Source organism: Jaculus jaculus, chromosome 5 (genome assembly GCF_020740685.1).
Source record: "Jaculus jaculus isolate mJacJac1 chromosome 5, mJacJac1.mat.Y.cur, whole genome shotgun sequence".
Taxonomy (NCBI): Eukaryota; Metazoa; Chordata; class Mammalia; order Rodentia; family Dipodidae; genus Jaculus; species Jaculus jaculus.
Window position 1 is genome coordinate 171,316,682 of NC_059106.1, and position 25,757 is coordinate 171,342,438.

General features: G+C 49.8%; 1 protein-coding gene and 1 non-coding gene across 2 annotated transcripts; one reads left to right on the forward strand and one right to left on the reverse strand.

The window, feature by feature from the left end:
* The first annotated feature begins 216 nt into the window (after positions 1-216).
* On the forward strand, positions 217-25,757 carry LOC101600593 (PTTG1 interacting protein). Its single transcript, XM_004669344.2, has 7 exons — positions 217-270; positions 372-561; positions 5,892-5,944; positions 10,497-10,605; positions 15,832-16,003; positions 17,668-17,714; positions 24,089-25,757. The coding sequence occupies exons 1-7, from the start codon at positions 217-219 to the stop codon at positions 24,124-24,126; spliced, it is 663 nt and encodes a 220-aa protein (XP_004669401.2). The 3' UTR covers positions 24,127-25,757.
* Positions 7,281-7,406, reverse strand: LOC123461359. The gene has a single exon (XR_006637643.1). It is a non-coding gene; the product is annotated as a small nucleolar RNA SNORA26 (small nucleolar RNA).

A 25,757-nucleotide genomic window follows, 5' to 3' on the forward strand; every position in this document is an offset into this window, starting at 1 on the left:
GTTTCCTCAATTTCTTTTTGGTTAAAAGTTGGGGCTCACAGGTCGGGGACCCCCTCGGCCGGCCGACGTCCCACCTCCACACCACCTCCGCGTCGCGCCCGCAGGTCTTTTGTCCGCGCAGGCGCACTAAGCCTGGCAGGTCCCCCCCCCCCCCCCCCCCGCCGCGCAGGCGCGAGCCGCGGTCCAGGCTGTCATAACAGCCCGGGGCCCGTTCCTATGTCGCGCAGGCGCATTGCACCCCACAGCCGCGCCCGCGGGGGCGGGGCGGGGGCGCGGTGAACGTGCAGGGGGCGGGGCGAGCGGGAGCCTGCGGCTGCGCACTTTGAGGCCACGCCCCCTCCTGTTCATTTCCTGCGTCTCCGCTGCCCGAGGGCCGAGTCCGGCCTGGGAGCTCGTCGTCGTCGTCGTCGTCGTCGTCGCGGGAAGCTTGCGAGGCGGCGCTGCGTGGCCCAAGCACCATGGCGGCCCCGGGCGCTGTCCCCGGCGGGCTGGCCCTCGGCGGCGCCGCGCTGCTCCTGCTGCTCGTGCCCGCGGCCGTGGCGCAGGTGCCTCTCCCCGCCGGTAAGGCCTCGGGCTAGGGCGGCGGAGCGCCGGCGATCGCGGTCCCCTCGCGGACAGCCCGTAGCGGCCGGGCGGGTCCTGTCCTGTCGGCCCAGGGCGGCTGCGGGCGCCGTCCGGGCAGCGTGCGCTGTAGACGGAAGCGGTGCTGCCTCTGCGACCACGCCTCGCGGGCCGCGGGAGGAGAGTCCCGCTCTGGCCCTTTGGCATCAGTGGTCACTCGTGACCTCCGCACGTCCCCAGCACAGACCCTTCCCTCCTCCTCCCCGCCCCCGCCCGTGTGCCTCCGTGTTGCTCTGCAGCCCCAAACCCCGCGACGACGGTCAGGGCTGCTGGCGTGGCCTCTTGCGCGCTACCGAGCTCACGCCCTCCTCCGGAATTGCGAACACTGTTTTATGCCCCAAGGCGCGAGAAACCGAGGCTCTATCTGAACCGATGTTGTCGTGACTTGTGCTTTGAAGCCAGCTGCTTCGATTTCTTCATGAGACAGACCTGGATGGGCATTTGGCCTTCCTGTCTGTGCCCGGCGCGCCACCTCCGTGACGAACCTAGTTATGAAAAGTGCATTCCCCTAGCCACAGTTTGGAGCCCAGCGTGTGTTTCTTGGGCCGGCTGTGTCCAGGCTTTAAACTGGGAGGGTCGACTTGGACCGTTTCACGACCTTGACAAGTTTCACAGCTGCCCGGGCGCAGTGTTTTTCCTCAACCCATGTTAGCCCAGGCGCCCTCAAGTTGGCACAGCATGGCTTCTCTTTTGTGTCCAAAAACGTTTGCATGTTGTCGCAGCTCAGGATTGTTTAACTTTCTTGTATGTGCTTCCAGATACGCCCAAGTCTCCGACCTCAGCAGTGTGGCTCAAGTGTTTGAGTTTCAGGAGCTGAGCGACTGCACAGGGGTCTTGGTGTTAAATTGAGTCCCAAGGACTCCTTCATAGCGAGGACCTTACACCAAACAGTATGATAAGGAGTCTGATGGCATGGGAAGCCTTCACGGGAGTGTTTCAGCATTGCCAGAAACCTGGATGAGGAGAACATCTCGGCCTTGGCCTGGCTTTGGGGTCTTCCTAGCCGAGCTTCTGAAGGGCAGTTTGGGGAAGAAGGCCCCTGTAGGGCACAGCTGAGTTCTCCAGGGAGTGACTGCGCTCCTGAGGGGGTGTTTCTGCTTGGGGATATCCGTGCCATGCCCGTGCAGGTGCCCTTGCGATATGCATTTCCTTGTGCCTGGAGAGGGACACATCTTACAACCCCAGGGTCTCCTCCTTCTCACAGAATTTGTTCCTTGTGAACTTTCTGTTGCCTCGCACTCCATAGGAAGATACCTACTAACGTTTAAAACATTTTTTCTTGCCAGCCGTGGTGGCGCACACCTTTAATCCCAGCACTCGGGAGGTGGAGGTGGAGGTGGAGGGAGAGTACATAGTACCTGCCCAAAATTTAATGTGTAATACTTAGTGCGCCTTGTCGGAGTGCAGACGTTAGGGATCCTCAAAGATCCTTAGAGCACAATTCTTGGAGTTGACGAAATTTTAATAGGACTTTTGGGCCCCTTATTATTATTATTATTATTATTATTTTTATTTTGTATTTTTTTGGTTTTTTGAGGTAGGGTCTCACCCTGGTCCAGGCTGACCTGGAATTAACTCTGTCATCTCAGGGTGGCCTTGAACTCATGGCAATCCTCCTACCTCTGCCTCCCAAGTGCTGGGATTAAAGGCGTGCGCCACCATGCCCGGCTTGGGCCCCTTGTTAATGGTGTGTGTGCAATCATTGTCCCAGAGCTTCAGGTGGGTATAGGTGGTCCCTATAAGGCCCTACCTAGGTCGTGGTCCTCCGTGGGCACACTCAGGCCTGGTGCAGGTCACTGGGTGGCAGGTCCTTACAGCGGGACTCAGTTTGGAGATGAATCTGCATTTCCCCTCCTGCTCCCTGACCCAGAAGAACCCAGCTTTCTGAATGAATTGCATAGGGTGCTACAGGGTACACATGTGTGGCTTGCTACCCCACCTCTCCTTAATTTTCTCCTGAAATACTGCGGTGACCAGGACTTGTTTGTCTAAGATGATGTCTGTCTTCTTTTCCCACCTAAAATTGGCAGTGGGGATGATCTCTGTGTTCACCCCAAACTGAGCACCAGGACTTTTTGAGAGCATTGAAGATGGCAGCCCGAGACCTGTGTGATTGATGCATGATAAACAGTATTTACTTGTTTTCGCATTTTAAAAAATTATCTCCCCACAAATAGGTGTGTCCTTTTGTAAGTTATACATTATTAGTTGACTCACCTGGAACTTAAGGGATATTCAAACATGAGTCACTTTTTTTTGGTCTTTTCATTTAATTTCTAAAGTGAATGAAAGTTCTTTTACAAGTCAGTAAGTTGGGCTGGAGAGATGGCTTAGCTGTTAAGGCACTTGCATGCAAAGCCAAAGAACCCAGGTTTGATTCTCCAGGACCCATGTAAGCCAGATGCACAAGGGGTGCACACATCTGGAGTTTGTTTGCAGTGGCTGGAGGCCTTGGTGTGCCCATTCTTTCTCTTTTCTACCTGCCCATTTCTGTATCTCTCAAATAAATAACTAAAAATATAAGAAATAAATAAATAAAAGTCAGTAAGTAGAATCTAGGCTAACGCCTAAGTCATAGAGGGCCTCAAAGTCAAGACACTCACGTTCAGTATTGCACTAAAGAACTGTAAGGACATTTTTCTCTTATCTCCAGCACGTGGTTGTGTTCCCTGAGGCGGTAAGAGACAGCTTGTGGCTTCTGAGAAGTGAACACTGGAGCAATTGTAAATGGTCAGTGTGTTTCTTTCCTTCCTACAAGAGTTGTGGACTTACTGAGGTGAAGACAGCCTGATGCTTCCTGGTACTGAAGACCCACCCTGTGGTTGGCCTGAGGAGAAGTGCTGATCAGCTCTGCCCCTTCCTCCTGGACTCTCATGACTCATACTGGCCGGCCCATAATCAAGAGTCCCTGGGTAGAGAGCTCAGGGGGTGTGTCTTGGAGCTTAGTTCTTTCAGCTTACAAAAGAATGGTTAGTAAAACATCTTGTGCACAAGGGCCCAGACCTCATCAACACCATGGCCATTGTGTCAGACTGCCAGGCCTTTCTTTCTTTTTTTGTATTCTAAGGTAGGGTCTCTCTCTGGACCTGGAATTCACTATGTAGTCTCAGAGTGCAGGCCATTCTTTCTTGTAGATGACTTGTGAAAGAAGGTTGGAGAGCGTGTGCTCGCCATTCCTGGTGCCTTCCCACTTCCCAGCATGATAGAAAGAGCCCTTTGCGGTGAGCCCTGACTGCCCTTCTGTGCGGGGAATGCTTACTGCCCCGCTCCATCCCTCCCTGTGTCTGCTTGTTGGGGTCTTTTTTAAACTCACCATAATATAGCTGATGTGCTACTTAAAATTTTTTACTATAAATTGACAAATCATAATCACATTGCTTTGACCAAATCTGCGGTAGCCTTGCACCCTTAAATTCTGAAGAGAGAATTCCCAAAGCCAAGGCACTTAACGTACATATGTTAAGTGAACACTTGATTTAATGTATATTCTATACACAGATTTATTTATTTATTTTTAGGTAAGGTCTCGTTCTAGCCCAGGCTGTCCTGGAATTCACTGTGTAGTCTCATGGTGGCCTCAAACTCATGGTGATTCTCCTACCTCTGCCTCCCAAGTGCTGGGATTAAAGGCGCGCGCCACCACACCCGGCCTATACACAGATTTTACCAGTTACCCCAGTGATGTCCTTTTCTGTTCCTTAGCCCCTGAAATCCAAGGTTTCAACTGCTGAATCCTAATCTCCATCAGTCTAGACTAGCTGCTCACCTTTTTTCTCAGAAAGCCAGTTTGTAGAAGGACCCCAATTTGCTGTTGCCCTTCAGTGGACAGAGCTGGGAAGCAGACGCCAGCTTGAGTGAGTGATGGCACTTGATTGTCTGTAGCCCTTCAGGGGCCTCAGATGCTGGCTCACATCTGCTCAAAAGTAGAGGGCAGTTTTGTCACCATATTTTGCTAGAGGTAAGGTTTTCCTACTGTGTTATGCAGGAAACTCTGGATGAATTTTCTCTCTGAACTCAGTTCCTGTCCTGTCCTGTCCAGATGCAGACTGCCAATGTCAATCCACAGTAAATGCCCCCTCATTTACTTATTTGCAAGGAGAGAGAGAGAGATCATATGTGAACATATATAGCCTCTTGCTACTGTAAGCAAACTCCAGATTCATGTGCCACTTGGCACATCTGGCTTACATGGGCAGTGGAGAATCGAACCCAGGTCGACAGACTTTACAAGCAAGCCCCTTTGCTGTACCATCTATCTGTCCTCTAAGGCTTCTTTGAGCTCCTATGGTGCTTTTCAGTTTCATCCTTTTCATTTTCTTTGGTGGCTCAAGGTGATGCAGTGTTTGGATGACCCACTGTGTGGGTGTTCAGCCTCCTAGATGTGCACATCTGGGCTGTTTTCAGTCGCTGTTGTGACAGTTGCAGTGAGCATGCCTGTACAAGTCTTTCTGTGGCAGTGCGTCCTAACTGCTCTTGGATATAATTCCTGAGTGGGGTTGCCGTTCACGAAGTGGGCATGTTTGTTTGACGAGCAACTCTAGTCCGTTTTGAAAACCTTCGCGCCAGCGTTCCGCACCGTCTGTCATTTAATTTTAGGCATTCTGGAGAGTGCACCCCACTACAGTTTCAATATACAATTTCCCTGTTGAACAGTGTTAAGTGCGGGGCTCCTCAAAATGCCTTTGTTTTTAGGGATGGTGGGGAGAAGCTTTGGGCCTCGCTGGTTCATTCATAAACTACTTCCGTGCTTCGGAGTTGCTTGAGTCCCAAAGCTGATAGCAGTGTGGAGCAGGACCCTTTCCTGAAGCAGCAGTGTTGTGAGTCCAGGCCGTGTCCCAGGTGCTCTGCATGATGGGAGCAGGCCGACAGCACCGGCCTTCCCCTGGGGTTATCTTCTGGGGCTGGCCACGGCCCATGAAGTGTGGACGTAAAACTGCGGGCGTGGCTGTGCCTCTGGGCAGTGTCGCTGACGTTGCCGAGCCCTCTGGCTCCCAGGGAGTAGTGTGCTGATGGCAGTGGGTCTCGGTGGCTCTTGGCTGGGCAGCCTTGCGGCTCACTCCTGAAGGAGCGTCAAAAAGCATCGCTGGTGCTCAGCATCCTCTTCCCAGGTCCTGTGCGGATGGTGCCATGGGGGTGGCGCTTCTGGTGCCCTGCCTGCACTGGGAGTCAGTTGTGCTCCTTGAAAGTGGGGTTCACAGCACCCGGGTCCTGTCCGCTCGCTCCTGCCTCTGAGCGTCCTCTCTTCATGTCGCCTTTGTCTCTCGCTGCAGGTTGTGCTCAGTACACAAACAGATCCTGTGAAGAATGCCTCAAGAACGTCTCGGTAAGTAGCGTGGCCCACTCCCTCCCCGTCCAGGGAAGGACTCTGTGGCTGAGGGGTGTGTGAAGTGTTATTCCAGCCTCTCAGTCATATTCAGCCTTTTTATGAAAACCGTGGCCGTCCCGGAGCTCAGCTGTTACCTGTGACTGCCCTGCAGCAGGCGGTCTAGGCATGGACGGCCTGGGGCAGGGCCTTCCTTGGACTGGCTGAGAAGTGTCCAGTGTGCTCATGTTAAGTGACAAGCCATGGGCCACGCATCTAATCTCCAGTTGGCCCGTGACCAGGCAGTGTTTCTCTGTGGAAGGTCTGGGGTCTGAGGCTTCCGTCCTGCTCAGAGACTGAGACTTAGGAGCAGAGTGGCAGCTTGAGCGCCCAGAGCCCCTCTGACCTCCCCTCTCTGCACTCCCTCACAGAGAGGCGGTCTGTCTGAACTCTGGGCCATGGTTGTGTCCTGATGCCCATACTTTCTGCAGCTGCCAAGGCCTATGGGAGCTTCTCTCAGCTCCTCACACAGGAGCACGGAGTCAGGATAAAGACAGCTGCCACTTAAGTGAGGGGGGTTCGAGCCATTTGTCCACCGGGAAGACACTGCATGTGTGCATTTCGCCCCCATTCCTTTAAACCCCACTGTGTCCTCGAGTAAGAGGCTGCCATTCTGGAATGAAACCTCCTTCCACTTTGTGAAGATTTATGGATGGGTCGCCCTGTGATCTGATGGAATTGGCATGCAGCCACCCATTGGGAGAAATTGGTACCAGCAGTGGGGAAACAGCACCCCAGCAGAGACCTCGTGAAGATGTGTGTGAGCATCTGTTTTGTTAAGGGGCTCTTAGCTGTTCCACTGTGCGATGCTCCTGGCTGCCACAGCATCTCCTCCTTGGGCTCCGGACCGCGGAGCTCTACTATGCCTTGTCTCGCCCAGTGCAGGAAGGACCGGTAGTTGGCAGAGGAAACAGTCTTCTTGTGTGTCTCTTCCTGGAGACTCTAGAGAGGCTGAGACTCCACCCCAGGGAGGCTTAGGGATGGAGTAGCTATGTGCTCCTCCCTGACAGTGGGTTAATGACAACGTTTGAGAACACTAGGCCAACATTTTAAATTTTGTTCTATTTATGAGCGAACAAGTGAGTGTGTGTGTTAGTGCACCGGGGCCTCTTGCTGCTGTAAATGAACTCCAGGTATATGCCATTCTGTGCATGTGGCCCAACATGGATACTGGGGAATCGAACCCTGGCTGCCAGGCTCTGATAGCAAGTACCTTTAACCACTGAGCTGTCTCTCCAGCCCTAGGCATGCTTTAAAAAGAAGCAGTGGCTTTATATTTTTTTATATTTATTTTTTAACATGTGACTCCAGACGATATCCCGAGAGGAGGTGTACCGTCTCATCTCCAGGTTTTATGAAGACTTCTTCCCTTTGCCCTTCTGTGTTAGCCTCTTAAAGTGCCACAGCCACCTTAAAAGGGCACAGGAAGGGGCCCAGCAGTGACTTTTTAAGAGTAGCAGTAGGAGGCTGGAGAGATGGCTTAGCAGTTAAGGCACTTTCTTGTGAAGTCGAAGGACCCAGGTTTGATTCCTTAGTACCTACATAAGCCAGATGCACATGGTAGTGCATGCATCTGAAGTTCATTTGCAATGGCTAGAGGCCCTAGCACCCTATTCTCTCTCTATATATATCTATATATCTATATGTCTGTCTACCTATCTATCACCTATCTATATACATTTATACCTTTTTCAAATAAATAAAGAAATAATATCTTTTTAAAAAAATTTTGTTTATTTTTATTTATTTATTTGAGAGTGACAGACACAAAGAGGCAGATAGAGAGAGAATGGGCCTCCAGCCACTGTAAACGAACTCCAGACGCATGTACCCCCTTGTACATCTGGCTAACGTGGGTCCTGGGGAATCGAGCCTTGAACCAGTGTTCTTAGGCTTCACAGGCAAGCACTTAACCGCTAAGCCATCTCTCCAGCCCAAAAACAAAATATGTTTTTAAAATATATTTTATTTATTTATTTGAGGGAGAGAAAGAGGAAGAGAGAGAAAATGGGCTCACCATGGTCTTCAGCCACTGCAAATGCATTCCAGACGCATGCACCCCTTTGTACATCTGGCTTACGTTGGTCCTGGAGAATCGAACCAGGATCCTTTTGCTTTACAGACAAACGTCTTAACCGCTAAGCCATCTCTCCAGCCAAAAACAAAAACAAAAACAAAATATCTTAAAAATGGCAATAGTGCAGGTCTAAAACATATCCTTTGCTTTGTGGGACATCAGTGGACAATATTTGGTGTAAAAATCAGCAGCTGCTCCTGCCTTGGGTGCTGACATGGGCAGCCTGCTGGGTGAGTCTGCTCTCCTTAGTGAGTGGTGTTTTCTTTCTTGGCTCTGGGTTTTCCTGTAGACATTTTGGACGTACAAATAATGCCCTGTTGTACCAGCCTTGTAGCCTCATTGCCCTGGGCTGTGTGTAGTGTTGATCAAGTCAGTGTTGACCTGCCCAAGTCAAATAGGTGGATCCAGTCTCCAAGAGCCCGAGGCCTGACCTTGCTGTGAACCCAGACAGCAAGGCGGCAACAGGCAGGATGCAGAGGACTAGCCTGGACCTGAGGGCTTGTCTAGAGACAGGGTTCTGGAAGCCTTCAGGGACCAAGTGGACTAGAAATGCTGCTGCAGCCACTGAGTGTCCTTGTCACTGCCAGTTGTTCACCATGTGCTTATTATTTTAGTTTTAAAACAACCAGGGAGGGTTGAAGAGATTACTGAGTGAGGGGTTAAGGCACTTACCTGCAAAGCCTAATGACCAGGGCGCTCTTCCCCAGTAGCCATGTAAAGCCAGATGTACAAAATGGCACGTGCATCTGGAGTTCGTTTGCAGCAGCTAAGCTAGAGGCCCTGGTGTGCCCATTCTCTCCTTTTGTCTCTCTCTGCTTGAAAATAAATAAAATGTTAAAACAAAAACACACCAACACAAAAAGCAAGAGCCACATGAGAGGGATGGAGAGATGGCTTAGCAATTAAGGTGCCGGCCTACAAAGCCAAAAGATCCAGGTTCAATTCCCCAGGACCCATATAAGCCAGATGCACAAGGTGGCACATGCATCTGGAGTTCATTTGTAGTGGCTGTATGCCCTGGCACAACTATTCCCTCTCTCTCATAAATAAATAAAGAAATAAAATATTTTTTAAAAAATTAAAAAAGAACCACATGAGAGTGCTGTTTTCCTAAAAGTTCCTTGTCAGAAAAATAGAAAATCAGATATTTATGACTTCAGCTGTTTTAAAGTGGAGTATATCCAAAAAGAAATTAAAGAAAGAAATCCAGGATGGAACCACAGGGGTGGACGAGGTTGTCTGCAGTAGGATCTGCTGCCATTCGCCACGCGGTGCTCAGCACCAGCAAACATGCAGCACTGACGAGGGTTCCGAACAGGTAGTACCGGCCCATGTAGTCAGCACTACCCTCTTAACCAGCCAGCTGAGCCAGCTGCCAGACTGAGCACATCGTAATGTCCTTGTGACAGGCGTTACTCCAACCAGACCCAAACCTTATCTTTTAATCATACTAAAGATCAAGTAACTGTTCCCATCAAGATGTCTCGTAAACACTACCTACACAAGACCATCATAAGAGGAGGAAAAGATCATGACATCAAAATAAAAGAGAGACTGAAAAAATAAAAATAAAAAAGAGACTGATTGAGATAGGGAGGGGATATGATGGAGAGTACAGTTTCAAAGGGGAAAGTGGGGGGGGCATTACCATGGGATATTTTTTATAATCGTGGAAGTTGTAAATAAAAATTTGAAGAACGAAAAGATGTCTCATAATAGGCAAAGGCTCCACGTGGGCTGGCAGGGTCAGAGCTCCTGAAACCAGAATTTTTCTGTGTCATCTGCCTGAGGACACCTGTCCAGGCCAGCTGTGCTGCGCATCCACCCCCCATTCCCACTACCATAGCCGTCCACGCAGAGTGAGCGCCCTCCCCTGCCTGATGCTGCAGTGGTGCGTGTGGTAGGCCCTGCTTTGGGCTCTGACCCATTTGGCCACACCCCATTTGAGAGGCTCAGATGTAAGCCTCTAGAAGGTTCTCCAGCTTTGAGCCTGGCACAGGACCCACCTACACAGTGTCCTCTTGCAAACGCCTAAGGAGTGCCTGCTGAGTGTGGGCCAGTCCTGAGTCCCCAGAGTACTCCCCCCCAGTGAAAGCCACATGCATCTGCCCTTGCCCAAAGGTTGGCGATGCTGCAGTGTGGGGGTGCATAATTCCCTGGGGCGGGGCATGCCTCCTTGAGGACGGAGGGAACCAGTCGCAGGCCTGGGGAAGAGGGCCAGGGGAAAAGTGGGCTGTAGAGGCCTGAGGGCAGGGTAGTTTGGAGGCCCAGACAGGCTCTGTGGGGACCTTGGGTAAAACAAGGGCACCGTGTGGACATTGACTGAGATCAGTGAGGGTGAGGAGGACTGGGTGGATATTAAGGCCCTTCACCACCGGAAGTGGCGCGGGTGGTCGCCTCCTGCCCTCTGCATCTGATTGGTGTCGTCTCTTCCAGTGCCTGTGGTGCAACACGGACAAGGCTTGCTTGGACTACCCCGTTAGGAAAATCTTGCCCCCTTCTTCTCTTTGTGACTTGAGTTCTGCTCGCTGGGGTGTTTGCTGGGGTAAGTTGTTGACATTTATTTCTTGCAAAATTCATGCCTTCTGGACTACTTTAGTACGTGCTCAGTCAGCATGAGTTGGTAGAAGCGTGCTGCTGTAGCTGACACGCCAGTGGAAGGACGCCTGAGCTAGCGATGCCGCGGTGGAGGCTCGGACAGGGCTCAGCCTGTGCGCTGGACACCGCCGCCCTCTGGGGCCTGGGGAGGGCGTCGAGGAAGCCTGGCTCGGTTCCTCTGCACGGGCTCTGCCGGGGTGCTCATGGGCCACCTGTTGTGACTCCCTGCATGGATCCCCACGGCCCAGCATTCCCCAGTCGAGCACCCTGTTGGCCCAGGCATAGCGTCTAACTCTGGCGGTCACTTTCACAGCTAGCTGTTCCCTCATGAGAGAGATTAGCACTGTGGAGTTCAAATTGTTTCATGCTTTTCCTTTTTTGTGCTGTGTCTTGCCACCTGAAACTCGTTTTCCTGCAGTGAATTAATCAGTCTTCCTTTGGTGGTGGTAGGTTTGGGGGTCACACAGGCCTCCTTAGCTCTGTGAAGGAATTAGTGATTCTTAGAACCATTTGAGGATTGCTCTTGGGTGTTTGGGTTCTGAGTCCTCTGCCTCTTATCCTGGTTTAACAATCTTTCTGTCTCAGAATCCCTCAGCCTCCATTTGAAACAGCCTAGCTGACGTTGAGGTCCCCGGGAATCCAGAAGCTTAGGGGTATGTGGAGGTAGGAGGAGGCGCGACGAAGCGCACGAGCCCGCCGTGTCTGCTGCGTGTCTGTCCTTGCGCAGAAAAAGGCCTGCTGAGGCTGTGGCACCACTCGCCACCGTCCCCGCCTTAGACCAGGAACCCTGGCTTGGAGCACCAGCTGGAGCACTCACTGTTAGTGCATCACTTCATGACGTGCACGTGTCCCACATGTTCCTCTCCAGACCAGCTCGTAGCCTGTAGCATGCACCAGTGTTCGCCTGGGTTTTCACACACAGCTCGGCAGAATGGGGAGGACTGTTCCAGCACTGAGAGACCTTAGGGTGGCCTTCACAGAAGGAAGTCCTGCTCAGCACTGAGAGACCTTGGGGTGGCCTTCACAGAAGGAAGTCCTGCTCCGTGCTGCCAGCTGTCGCTCACTGAGCCTACGCAACCTTAGCAGGTCCGCCCTGCATATGATGCCATGGCCTTGCCCGGTGGCACTTTTCAAACACTAGCTCTGTCTGGTTGCTCTAGGTCACCCAGCATGGAGGCTGCTCACTCAGCTTAATAGTTTGAATGTATGTCCCTCACTAGACTCAAGAGTTTTGTTGTTTTGTTTCTGAGGTAGGATTTCGCTCTAGCACAGGTTGACCTGGTATTCACCCTGTAGTCTCAGGGTGGCCTGGAACTCCCAGCAATCCTCCTACCTCTGCCACCCCTCCCCTTCCCCCAGTGCTGGGGTTAAAGGCATGCGCCAACACACCCAGCTCTAGACTCATGTTTTATTAAAGCTCATAACTTGGATTTCCAGCCATCAGGCCAGAAGAGGAGTCACTGGGTCGGATCCTGGGGTCCAGCCCTAAGGTATTACTGGAAGCCAGTCTGATTTCTAGCCTAAGATACGCAGGACGCTTGAGCTCTGCCTGGGTTCCCTGCTGTTTGGCTGCCAGTTTTCTCTTGCTTGTGGTACTGGTGGTAGTTTTTCCCTCGCCCTCTGGGTCTGTGAATGGGGGCCAGCTTCTTTCGCCATTACCAAACCTCCCCTGGATCTGAAAGCCTGAAATAATCCCATTGCTGCCATAAACTGTGCGTTTTGGGGGGGGGGTTCACTGCAGCAACGTGGAGCTGACCAGAGCACTCGGCCTCCCTCTGTTCCCCTGGGTGGGTGGAGAGGAAGCCTGCACTGTAGGTTTGCATGACTGGCTGAAGGTGCCCAGCTGCTTGCCAGGTGGTGGGTGTTCTTGACACCTCTCTTGTGAAATGAAATCCCCACCCAGGCTACAGGATGACTGAACATGCATGCCCGCTCCTGGGCATGCGGGAGGACAGAGGCTCATTAGCCATGTGCGGCCACCACATGCTGCACCAGGATGTGGGGAGCAGGCCAGCGTCCGTGGGAGGCAGCCTTGTGCTGACAGGTGGGTGGGTACCTGCGTCCCAAAGCAGCATGCCATTGGCTTGTTTGGTGACTTCTGAGATGGGGCTTGAAACCTGCTACAGGGCTACGTGCCTGTGCTGGGTCTGGCCTCCATGGCAACAAGGCTTGTTCAATGGGTCCAGTGTTGGTGTCCCCAGAGCAGAGTACAAGGGAGTGACCCAGTTCAGCCAGAGGTCCTGGTGGCCTGTGCTACTGACGTTAGGCCTGCACTTTGGATTCTTAGTCTTATAGATAACTTTAGAATCATTGTGTGCACTTCTAGGCACAATGCTAAACTTTTTGTTTGTTTCTTGAGGTAGGGTCTCGCTGTAGCCTAGGCTGACCTGGAACTCACTCTGTAGTCCCAGGTTGGCCTCAGACTTACAGTGGTTCTCTTACCTCTGCCTCCCAAGTGATGGGGTTAAAGGTGTGTGCCACTGCACCTGGCAAATTGCTTACTTTTTTTGTTTATTTGTTTGTTTTGTTTTGTTTTTCAAGGCAGGGTCTCACTGTATAGCCCAAGCTGACGTGGAATTTACTACATAGTCTCAGGCTGGTCTTGAACTCATGGTGATCCTCCTACCTCTGCCTCCCGAGTGCTAAAATTAAAGGCATATGCAACCACACCTAGCAGAAAATTATTTAACTTAAACTTTTTTTTTTTTGTGGTGGTTTAAGGTAGGGTCTCAGTCTAGCCCAGGCTAACCTGGAATTTACTCTGTAGTCTCAGGGTGGCCTCAAACTCACTGCGATCCTCCTAGCTCTGTTAATTTATTTTTTGAGAAAGCATGGGCGCTTCTCACAAATTCCAGGTGCATGCACCACTTTGTATATAGCTTTACATAGGTGCTGGGGAATTTAATCCAAGCTATTAGGTTTTGTAACCAAGCACATTTAACCACAGAACCATTTCCCCATCCCTGCTTTATTTTATTTTATTTTATTTTATTTTTCCTCAAGGAGCCTCACTATAGCACAGGCTGGCCTGCAACTCATGGTGATCCTCCTACTTCTGCCTACTGAGTACTGGGATTAAAGGTGTGCATTACTACGTTTGGCCATGTTTTACTTTCTCTCTCTCTCTCTCTCTCTCTTTTTTCTTTTTTCTTCAAGGTAGGGTCTCACTCTAGCCCAAGCTAACCTGAAATTTACTATGTGGTCTCAGGATGGCCTCAAACTTATGATGATCCTCCTACCTCTGCCTCCAAAAGGCATATGCCACCCCACCTGACTCATTCTTACTTTTTGATTAAAGTTTTAATTGTAAAGACTTTCAAATGTTAATATTCATTTGGAAGAAAATGAGATGTTTATACTTTACCACTTTGTGCTGAAGTAGGATGTCTTTCCTTCTCTTCAGGTAGTCTTGTGTACCCTGGGCAGAGGTTCCTGGATTTGCCCTATAGGATTAACACACAGGAGCCTACAGATTGGCTTCCCAATGTGGCAGCATTTCAATTTTTATCTGTAGCTCTTAGAGAAGCTCTTGGGGGTAGACAGATTTTAGAGCTAGCTATCTTAATGATCTTACTTTCTTTTTTTGGTTTTCCAAGGTAGGGTTTCACTCTAGCTCAGACTGACTTGGAATTCACTATGTAGTCTCAGGTTGTCCTTGAACTCATGGTGATCGTCCTACCTCTGCCTCCCAAGAGGGCTGGGATTAAAGGCGTGCACCACCACGCCTGGCTAATGTCCTTATTTTCAAATTTTTCTATGATTCTCCAGTCAAAAAATAGTACCACTTGTTGATGCTAATGGTCTCCTTTCTACTTGCACATATTACTGCTACTTTTTGCAGTTAATGCACGTTCACATGAGACAGGCAGAACCACGGGGTCAAGAGCTGAAAGGCATTTGAGCGGATGTATTGCCTATTTCTGATTTAAGACATTTACTAAGCTGAAGACAAGCAGCCCCCGGGCAGTGCACATCTGGGTGCTGTAGGCTGAGGGAAACTAGAAAACTGGTCCCCAGCCTCCACCTCACCGCGGCCATCCAGGCTCACCAGACCTGAACCTCTGTGTGCAGGGTCACTTACTCACCTTAACAAAACGTCTTGCAACGTGTGGAAGGGTCTTCAGTAAAGAGCTTAGCTGCGTGATTGAGACACGTTTGCAAAAGCAGTGTGGGGCTCTTGAAAGGGTTCTAATTTTAATTTAAAGATTTTTAAGAGATGTTGTAAAGAATCTTAAAGCTTATTTTCAGCTTATATCTGTTCCTGAAGGTTGGCTGTACCAGGGAGTCACACCAGAGTGACACTGACTAGTTGGCCATTTTCTCATACCTGGTGTCTGTAGTGCTCAGATGTGCATACCGTGCCTGTGGCCTTCGGGTCTGCTGGTCAGTGACCCTGAAAGAAACTTCTTTCTCTGGAGAATGGTTGGGATGTTCTTCACTCTGATTGGGGTGTCACCTCATTTATAAACAGTCAGTGTTGGAAGTCTGAATACCACTAGTGCTTGGTCTTTCTGATGTATTAACTGTAGGCTGAAAACTTTTTTTTTTTTTTTTTTTTGCTTTTCCAAGGTAGGGTTTCATGAACTCAAGGTGATCATCCTACCTCTGCCTCCCAAGTGCTGGGATTAAAGGCATGCATCACCACACCCATTGAAAACATCTTTTTTAAAAAAAATATTTTTATTTATTTGAGAGAGAGATACAGAGATAGAAAGAGAATGGTCTTGACAGAAGCTCCAGCCACTGCAAATGAACTCCAGACGCATGCGCCCCTTGTGCCTTTGGCTTACATGGGTCCCGGGGAGTCAAACCTGGATCCTTTGGCTTTGCAGGCAAATGCCTTAACCGCTAAGCCTTCTGTCCAGCCCCAAAACATCTTTTTTTAATCTCAAGAAGAAAAGGGGCTGGGAAGATGGCCCAGTGGATAAAAGCACCTGTCAAGCCAATGTGACAACCAGAGTTCAGCTTCCCAGAACTCTTGTACACATAGCTCATGTGGCTAATCCCAGCGCAGCAATAAGATGCAGAGTTGAGAGAATATCAAAGCTGGCCGGCCACATAGTTTGACTCTCACAGCTGCAAACCAAGAGAGCCAGCTCCCCATGTTGGGGTCGGGTGGAGCTCTCCGGAGGTGACCCTTGCCATGGCCCTAACCCTGTGCTTGGACTTACAGTGAACTTTAAGGCCTTGATCATCACCATATCGGTGCTGGGCGGCGCTGTGCTTCTGGGCATTGCTGTCTGCTGCTGCTACTGCTGCCGGAGGAAGAAGAGCCGGAAGGCGGATAAGAGTGACGAACGGGCCATGAGGGAGCAGGAGGAGAGGAGGGCGCGGCAGGAGGAGAGGTGAGGCGAGGCTCAAGGCACAGGCACTTCAGGGAATTTGCATCCGGGTGACCCTAGGAAATAAGGCTTATGAGTCATGAATTTTTTCAGCTTCTAAAAATGAAGCGTGTGTTGAGTGTTTGGGATTTTCTAGGCTGTGGTTAGAAAGATAATTGACAGGAGCCTCCTGGGGGCTCTGGCCTGTCCTCAGGGTTCAAGCTGCCTGGTGTCTCTTGCTGGTTGCAGGAGGGTGGCAGCTGGGAGCAGCGCCAGGCAGAACCTGTGTATGTGGTGCTCCTGACACTGCCCAGTGGCTGGAGTCTAGAGGGAGTGGCACCCCAACCTCTCGGGATAAGCTAGCAAGGCTCACGCATAGGCGTCAATTCACCTCGCTGCTGTTACAAACTTGGGACAGTACTCTCCTAATGTGTGCTGGGGCCGCACAGAGCCCTGTGAGTGCATGATGTCATACCTGTCCATCACATTGACAGATTTGCCATGCTGCCACCCCAAAATCAGGTGCCACGACATAATTGGTAACAGTTGTACTCCTGTCTTCAGAACCTGGCATGAGGGGTTGGGTTGATGCTCGGTGGTGTGTGAAGAACTGAGTTCACTCCCAGCATCCATGTGATAAAGCCGGGGGTAGCTGCACATGGCTGTAACCCCAGGAGTGGGGGGGTTCCATAAGCTGGAGGGTCAAGTGAGCTCCAGGGTTAGTGAGAGACCATGTCTTAAGGAAACATGGTAGAAGATAAGGGGAGGACGACACCAGCATCGTCCTCTGGCTTTCTCACATGTGTGTGCCCTACACGTATTACACACACATACAGCTCTCCCCCAAAAATCCAGCTGGGTGTGGTGGTGCACGCCTTTAATATTAGCACTTGGGAGGCAGGGGTAGTAGCCTTGCCATGAGTTCAAGGCCACCCTGAGACTACATCGTGAGTTCCAGGTCAGCCTGAGCTAGAGTGAGACCCTACCTCAAATAAACAAAACAAGACAAAATAAATATATATATTTTTAAAAAAATTTATATTTTCATTCCTAGCACAAGGATCTTATTGATCCATCTGATCCATGCTTTTTTTTTTCTTTTTCTTTCTTTTTTTTTTTTAAGAGGTAGGGTCTCACTCTGGTCCTGGAATTCACTTTGTAATCTCAGGGTGGCCTTGAACTCACAGTGATCCTCCTATCACTGCCTCCCGAGTGCACCACCACATCCAGCTATGCATTTTCTTTTTATTTATTTATTTTTTTCCTCAATTTCTATTAACATCTTCCATGATTATAAAAAATATCCCGTGGTAAAACCCTTCCTCCCCCCTATGAATTTTCTGCATAAGAATTTTTTTTCAAGATCAGAGCATTGGGCATTTGAACTTTTGTTGTTGTTTGTTGTTTTGAGCCATCTTTTACTGTATAATTTTACCGTATAGTCCAGCCTGGCCTTGAGTTCCTCAGCCTCAAGAGTACTGGGATTACAAATGTGCAGCACCATGAGCTGCTTGATCTGAATTGACTGATTGAAAAGCATAGAGAATACAGATAGTTAAATCGATCTGTAGTTGGTGGGATGTGACCTACGCTCCCTGCTAGAGAATGCCAAAGGTTTGTCCTTGTCCTTTGTTCTTTGCCACTATTTCATATTTCTTTGTGGTTTTTTTTTCTTTTTTTTTTTTTAGGAGAGCAGAGATGAAGTCAAGACATGATGAAATCAGGAAAAAATATGGTAAGCATGGGTGTGCCTATTAGGATTCTTTGGGAATCAAGGAACCTTCAGGCCCTGGCCTTCAGCTGCCTCTCTGAGGGCCTGTCTGCACTGAGGACAGCGGGTGGCTGTTACCAGAGCACTACCATAGACATTCAACTGAATGCCTTAAAAGGGGAACTCTCAGAAGGCTTACTTACTTACTTTAATTTTTTGGGAGGGGGTTTCAAGGTAGGGTCTCACTTTAGCCCAGGCTGACCTGAAATTCACTCTGTATTCTTGGGGTGGCCTTGAACTCACAGCAATCCTCAATACTCCTACCTCTGCCTCCTACGTGCTGGGATTAAAGGCATGCGCCACCACACCCAGCTATTTATTTATTTTAAATCACAGCTGTGGTTTCTTTTGGGGCACTAGTTGGCTCATGAAGTATTGAAACTTTTCCATTCAGAACTGTTGGGAATTACTGTTTGCCTTAAAGTAGGGTGCTCCCAGGTAACTTCAGTGCTGTGGCTTGGCCGTACAGCCCTTCTGGTCTTCTGGGTGGGGGAAGCCACCTGCTTTTTCAGAGAATTGGCTTAAACTGAGGCTTGCCACCCTCACTGCTTCATGGCCTCCACCTTGTTTGGAGAGATTTTGGTGACTTAGAAAGTACATAGTGAACACAGTGCTCAGATAAACTTGTATCCACTGGGAATGAAGTGGAAATCGAGCACAGTGAATCATGATTTGCATGTGGATTAAATATTGAACCTGCCACCTGCTTTGAGCATTGAAGCTCATGAAGATCACTAGAGAGTTCTGCACTGGATCCTGTGGTTGGCAGTGTTGTTGGGCATGGTTGTTGATGCCCTCATCCTCTTGGACATGGGACTGTAGGCCTGTGAGCCCACGGTACTGGCTTTGTGTCCTGTCTGTAGAAGAAATCTGATGAGGAAGGTTCTGAAACCTTTCCCAGCAAATGTATTTCTGAGGCGATTCTGTGTAGAAGGAAATACTATATTTTATCGGCACCTTAGGATCTGACCCATTTAAGGACATTATTTTTATCACTGGGTGTGATAGTTAGCTTTTCACTGCTGTGACAGAATATCTGAGGAAAACAAGGGGAGGGTCTGTTGTGGCTCTCGTCATCAGGAGTCTCAGTCCGTGGCCTGTGGCTGGGCCTGAGCGAGGCAGAGCAGGGCGGGAGCATGAAGGAAAGCTGCCCACCTCACGACGGCCCCACGGTCATGAAGCAGAGGGAGAAAGGGCCCACTACAGAACAGGCCCTTTAAGGACATGCCCTGTGACCTGCTTCCTCCAGCTGGGGCCCATTTCCTACAATGCTGTCAAAATTTAAAATCCATGAATGGATTGATTCCTTGATGAAGTCATGGCCTTCTTGGTCCAGTCAGGCTCTAGGGCCTCATGGCTGAACATTTGCATCTTAAATTAAACCTCCCACACATGGCTTTGGGTGGCATTCATTTCCATATTGTAGCCCTGGTTTGTTTCAGCCGTGTGGAGAGATGTCATAGCGAAGCCCAGTGCTCTGGCACGTGCAACTCCTCTAAGTTTAGTTGTTGAAATTATACATACGCAAGGGCTTGGTTCTCCTCCTGGGGTTTATAGAGACCTCATTCTGCCAGCGTCTGCTCTTTGGTCAGTTCTGCCCCTGGCCAGGAGCTCTCCTCATCTGGTCAGGCTCCTCGAAAGTCTCACCAGCACTGAGAGCTGAGGCTAGACTACCCAGGCCAGGTTTGATCCTACCATCCCTGGCGGGGCACTTCAGCCCAAAGGCTTTCATTCTAGCCTTGACCCCTGGCCATTGTTTTCCTTTCCTTTTAGGGCCAGATACACAGCAGCTGGTAGAGCCACTCTCCAGTGCTCTGCGTGCGTATAGTCTCTGCGTGCTGTGGCCAGAGTTGAGGCTTCCCTAGTGCCCGTGGTTGTGCTTAACGCTGCCTGGCTCTCACGCTCCACTTTTCCTCCACGGTGCTAACCTGCTGCTTCACCCCTGCCTTGGGCCTCTGCATTCCTGGCGTTCTTAGCTTACACTTTCCAGTGACTCCCAGTGTGGGTAGCAGCTAAGAGCCCTCAGCAGGCCAGGGTCCTCCGTGTCAGTACTGGCTCCTCTGAAGCTACTGTTTGCATGGCTGACTTGGCCCTCCAGTGGCAGTTGATGATTCTGGCTTACAATAAAGCTCACCGGGTGGCTGTACTTTGGAAAGCGCGGCTGTGTGGGACAAGTCCCAGGAGGTCCTGCTGCTGCAAGAAGGGTGAACTGTTCAGCTCACATGAAATAGCACACGGTCCAAATACTTCTTTAGGTGGTTTTCTGCTGGGTTTTTTTTTTTTCCCCCTTTTAAATTATTTCATTAAAAAAATACTTTTAGCCAGGCGTGGTAGCGCACGCCTTTAATCCCAGCACTCAGGAGGCAGAGGTAGGAAGATCACTGTGAGTTCGAGGCCACCCTGAGACTACAGAGTGAATTCCAGATCAGCCTGGACTAGATTGAAACCCTACCTCGAAAAACCAGTACTTATACGTACATACATATGTATGTATGTATATATGCTTTTATTTATTTGCAAGCAGAGAGAGAGAAGAGTGAGAATGAGCATGACAGGGCCTCTAGCCGCTTCAAACAAACTCCAGATATATGAGCCGCTTTGTGCTTCTGGCTTTATGAGGGTACTGGGGAATCGAACCAGGTCATTAGGCTTTGCAGGCAAGTACCTTAACCGCTGAGCCATCTCTCCAGCCCCATTTTTTTCCTTTTTAAATATTTATAAGCCGGGTGTGGTGGCGTATGCCTTTAATCCCAGGCAGAGGCAGATAGGAGGCAGAGGTAGGAGGATTGCTGTGAGTTTGAGGCCACCCTGAGACTCCATAGTGAATTCCAGGTCAGCCTGGGCTAGAGTGAGACCCTACCTCGAAAAACCAAAAAATAAAATAAAATAAAAAATATATATATATATTTGCAAGCAGAGAGAGATACAGAGATCAAGGGCAGAGAATGGGGCGCTAGAGCCTTCAACTCCTGCAAATGAACTTCAGGTGCATGCGTCACTTTGTGCATCTGGTTTTATGTGGGTGCTAGGGAATCGAACCTGGGTCATTAAGCTTTGCAGACAAGTACCTTAACCACTGAGCAATCTCCAGCCTCAATTTAAAAAAAAATTTTATTTATTTTTTTAAAATATATTTTATTTATTCATTTGAGAGAGATACTGGGTGCACCAGAGCCTCCAGCCACTGCAAACGAACTCCAAATGCATGCGCCCCCTTGTGCATCTGGCTTATGTGGGTCCTAGAGAGTCGAACTGGGATCCTTTGGCTTGGCAGGCAAACACCTTAACTGCTAACCCGTATCTCCAGCCCTTAAATAATATTTTTTAAAAATATTTTATTTGAAAAAAATATTTTATTTGAGAGAGGAAGAGGCAGAGAGAATGAAAGAATGGGCATGCCAGGGCCTCCAGCCACTGCAGACAAACTCCAGATGCATATGTCCTGTGCATCTGGCTTACGTGGGTCCTGGGGAATCAAACCAGGCTCCTTAGGCTTCGCAGGCAAATGCCTTAACCACTAAGCAGTCTCCCCAGCCCGTTATGTGTATTTTTTTGTTTGTTTGTTTTTTGTTTTTCAAGGTAGGGTCTCACTCTAGCCCAGGCTGACCTGGAATTCACTAGGTAAGGTGGCCCTGACCTCATGGTGATCCTCCTACCTCTGCCTCCCAAGTGCTGGGATTAAAGGCGTGCACCACTACACCCGGCTACGTTAAGTGTATTTTTGGCTTTGTATTGACAACCCCACACGTGTACAACATGTGCACAGGGTGCCGTGACCACCACCGCCCCTCCCCCCACTGTCCACTTGGTATTGACAACCCCACACGTGTACAACATGTGCACAGGGTGCCGTGACCACCACCGCCCCTCCCCCCACTGTCCACTTGGTATTGGCAACCCCACACGTGTACAACATGTGCACAGGGTGCCGTGACCACCACCGCCCCTCCCCCCACTGTCCACTTGGTATTGACAACCCCACACGTGTACAACATGTGCACAGGGTGCCGTGACCACCACCGCCCCTCCCCCCACTGTCCACTTGGTATTGACAACCCCACACGTGTACAACATGTGCACAGGGGGCCGTGACCACCACCGTCCCTCCCCCCACTGTCCACTTGGTATTGACAACCCCACACGTGTACAACATGTGCACAGGGGGCCGTGACCACCACCGCCCCTCCCCCCACTGTCCACTTGGTATTGACAACCCCACACGTGTACAACATGTGCACAGGGGGCCGTGACCACCACCGCCCCTCCCCCCACTGTCCACTTGGTATTGGCAACCCCACACGTGTACAACATGTGCACAGGGGGCCGTGACCACCACCGCCCCTCCCCCCACTGTCCACTTGGTATTGACAACCCCACACGTGTACAACATGTGCACAGGGGGCCGTGACCACCACCGCCCCTCCCCCCACTGTCCACTTGGTATTGACAACCCCACACGTGTACAACATGTGCACAGGGGGCCGTGACCACCACCGCCCCTCCCCCCACTGTCCACTTGGTATTGACAACCCCACACGTGTACAACATGTGCACAGGGGGCCGTGACCACCACCGTCCCTCCCCCCACTGTCCACTTGGTATTGACAACCCCACACGTGTACAACATGTGCACAGGGGGCCGTGACCACCACCGTCCCTCCCCCCACTGTCCACTTGGTATTGACAACCCCACACGTGTACAACATGTGCACAGGGGGCCGTGACCACCACCATCCCTCCCCCCACTGTCCACTTGGTATTGACAACCCCACACGTGTACAACATGTGCACAGGGGGCCGTGACCACCGCCACCGTCCCCCCCCAACTGTCCACTGAACCCCTCTGCTTTCCAACTAGTCCCTGTTCTATGTCGCATTTATTTTTATGGTAGTTTTACTTTTTGTTTGTTTTTCCGGTTTTTTGAGGTAGGCTGACCTGGAATTCACTATGGAGTCTCAGGGTGGCCTCCAGATCTCAGCGATCCTCCTACCGCTGCCTCCCGAGTGCTGGGATTAAAGGTGTGCACCACCACACGCCCGGCAGTAGTTTGACATTTTGTCCCAGGCCTATGTATTGTAATACTTGATAGTCATCGTGATGGTCTTTGATCTCTTTATAGCCTTAATTCCAAAGCACAGCAGCAGTTCCAAGGATGTTCAGGAGTGAGACGGTTTTGTTTTTCCTGTGTAATTCTAGCCATCCACTGTGCAAGAACCATGCCCTTTACTACGTCCTCTTTGTGAGGAGCTTCCACAACTAGGATTAGTGTTCTCAATAAATTTTGTTTATTTGGTTCAACTTTAGCAGAGGTCAAGCAAGTGGAGTCTGCTTAGAATCTTTTTTTTTTTTTTTGGCTTTTTGAGGTAGTCTCTCTCTCACTCTGATCCAGGCTGACCTGGAATTCACGGAATTCACTATGTAGTCTCAGGGTGGCCTCAAACTCGTGGCAATCCTCCTACCTCTGCCCCCTAAGTGCTGGGATTAAAGTTGTGTGCCATCACGCCCAGCTAGAACTCATTTTTTTAATGGCCTCAGTAAAATATGTGAAACTTTACTAGACTGTATTGCTTTTTGTTTGTTTTTGTTTTGTGGGTTTTTTTTTTTTAACTTTTTAAAAAAATTGATTAAAGAGAAAGAGAAGGGGGTTGGTTATGGGCTCACCAGGTCCTCTTGCCACTGCAAATGATCTGCAGACACATATGTCACCTAGTACATTTGGCTTTATTTGGGTTCTGGGTATCAAACCCAGACCATCAGGCTTTGCAAACAAGCATCTTTATAACCACTGAGAAGTCTACCAAGTTTTTTTTAATATTTTATTTTTATTTATTCGAGAGAGGGGCAGAGAGAGAGAGAGAGAGAGTGAGTGAATAGACATACCAGGACCTTTAGCCACTACTGAATGAATCCCAGATGCATACGCCACCTTGTGCATCTGACCTACTTGGGTACTGGGGAATTGAACCTCCATCCTTTGGCTTTACAGGCAAGAGCTTTAACTGCTAAGCCATCTCTCCAACCCCGTTTTGTGTTTTTGAAAGTGTCTCTGGCCTATGCTGGCCTCAGACTCAAAGTAATCTTCCTGCTTCCCAAGTGCTGGCATTACAGGTGTGCGGCATCATAGTCAAAGACATGTATTGCTTTTGTGGATTTGTTTTCAGTGGTATAAGTGAATTTATAATTCATGTTCTTTTTCTTCCTTTTAGATCTGTTTAAAGAACAGAACCCATACGAGAAGTTTTAAACAGCTTGTACACAATTCCAACAGATCACAGTCCTAAGGCTTTCTTAGGAGCATGCTACTCATTATAATTCATATTCCTTCTCTTCCTTTCAGGTTTGTTTAAAGAACAAAACCCATATGAGAAGTTTTAAACATCTTGTACACGCTTCCAACAGATCACAGCCCAAAACTTTGTGGGAGACGCACTCCCCAGCCTGGCCTGCAGACCTGCACCACCCCAGCCTCCTGCCAGCGCCGGCAGCGGGGAGGGGCCTTGGGAGGACAATCCTGCTCTTGTCCCTGCAAGCTGTGTCCTGTTCCCTCTGTCTGTTTTGTATGTAATCACTTGAGACATTAATCTTGTTGGTCTTTTATTTGGAGGAAATGTACTTTCTCCTCACACTCTGCCAGCTGATTATAAAGTAAGCAGCCTAGGGTCCTATCTTGCTGCTGAGTTGAGCCTTGCTGCGGAATTCCTGAGCCCCTCGCGCTGTGGCTTTCCATGGCCACAGTGAGACACGTTTGCTTCCCTTCGGTGAGAACTGACCCATCCACCCTTACTTCCCCAAGGTGTCTGCACACCGCTTACCACAGAGCCTTGTTCTGGGAAGGCATGGTGTCCCTGTGCCTGGTCTGGGAGGACGTGCTCCTTACCAGGTGTACCCAGCAGCACAGAGTATAAAACACTATCTTTTTTAGAAACAATTGCAAATTACTAGATTCCCTCCAGGAAGTGATCTCACCAAGAAACCATTCATGAAAGCTCAAGGCCCTTCTTGGACATTGGTTTCCGCTTGTCTTTAGAAGACCATGCTGTTCCCCCTTGGGGAACCCAGGTTGTAAATGAGGTTTGAGCCCCCATGAGACAGCCAGTGCCTGCCCATCCTTGCTGTAGCCACAGGTCTTTGGAGGGCTTTGTCAAGGAGATGGGCACATGGAAATCACGGAGGATTGAAAGTCTGCTCGGAGCCTGGAGGGGCTTTCCAAAGGCTGCTCCTCAGGGAAGCTGAGAGCGTAAGAGGCTGGCTTGTCCAGGGCTAGCTAGGGAGACTCCTACCTGCCTGAGTAGACACCCCGCGCCTTGCTTCCAGTGGGGCTTCATGAAGCCACCCATAGTAAAGTGTACATTTCTCCAAAATCAAGGTTTGTGACTAGTAAGCAGACTGAATTTGATGGAGGTTTCTTTACAGCTAGGTGCTGTAAAGTAAATAGAAGCTTTTCTTAAATTTGACAATGGCTTTGAGTAAAATTCTTCCTCTTGGGAAAGCAGGCTGACAGCGCTCGCTCGGGATGGCTATGCCAAGGAAAGCCCACCTCGGCCTGTTGGCCTTTCCAGCCAGGTCTGTCTGTCCAGGAGTTCACTATGCCCTCAGACTTTTCCCACACTAAGGAAATGACCTTTGCCAACTTCTTCATCTCACCTTCTGACTCATTAGGCATCTGCTGTAAAGTACTGCCAGACGTGCCTTAGCCTTTATAGCAGCCATGAGACTTGATTTCCTACTGTTTATTCATACCAGAAGCTTTCTAATAAGGCTGTAATGAACTTTATATTAATACAATAGCGTGCCTTTCATTTAGGTTGCTGATCAGGTATTTAAGTAACCAATGATTAGAGTATTTAATTTTCAAGCCACGTAGAAACGCAGGTGCTCACGGTTCCGGCCTGGGTCCACGTGCTCGTCCCGAACAGCGTGAAGAGCAGCCACGAAACTAAGCTGCTAGGCCCACAAACTCCGTGCCTTACTTTTTAACCACTTTCCAATAAAACGATTGAATAATG

What these genes read in the sequence shown, in the direction of transcription:
- LOC101600593 (XM_004669344.2), top strand. Translation starts at nt 217, where the DNA reads ATGTCGCGCAGGCGCATTGCACCCCACAGCCGCGCCCGCGGGGGCGGG. An exon ending in CCCGCGGGGGCGGGGCGGGG is followed by an intron (nt 271 to 371) that starts GCGCGGTGAACG and finishes CCGCTGCCCGAG; the next exon opens with GGCCGAGTCCGGCCTGGGAG. An exon ending in TCGCTGGGGTGTTTGCTGGG is followed by an intron (nt 10,606 to 15,831) that starts GTAAGTTGTTGA and finishes TTGGACTTACAG; the next exon opens with TGAACTTTAAGGCCTTGATC.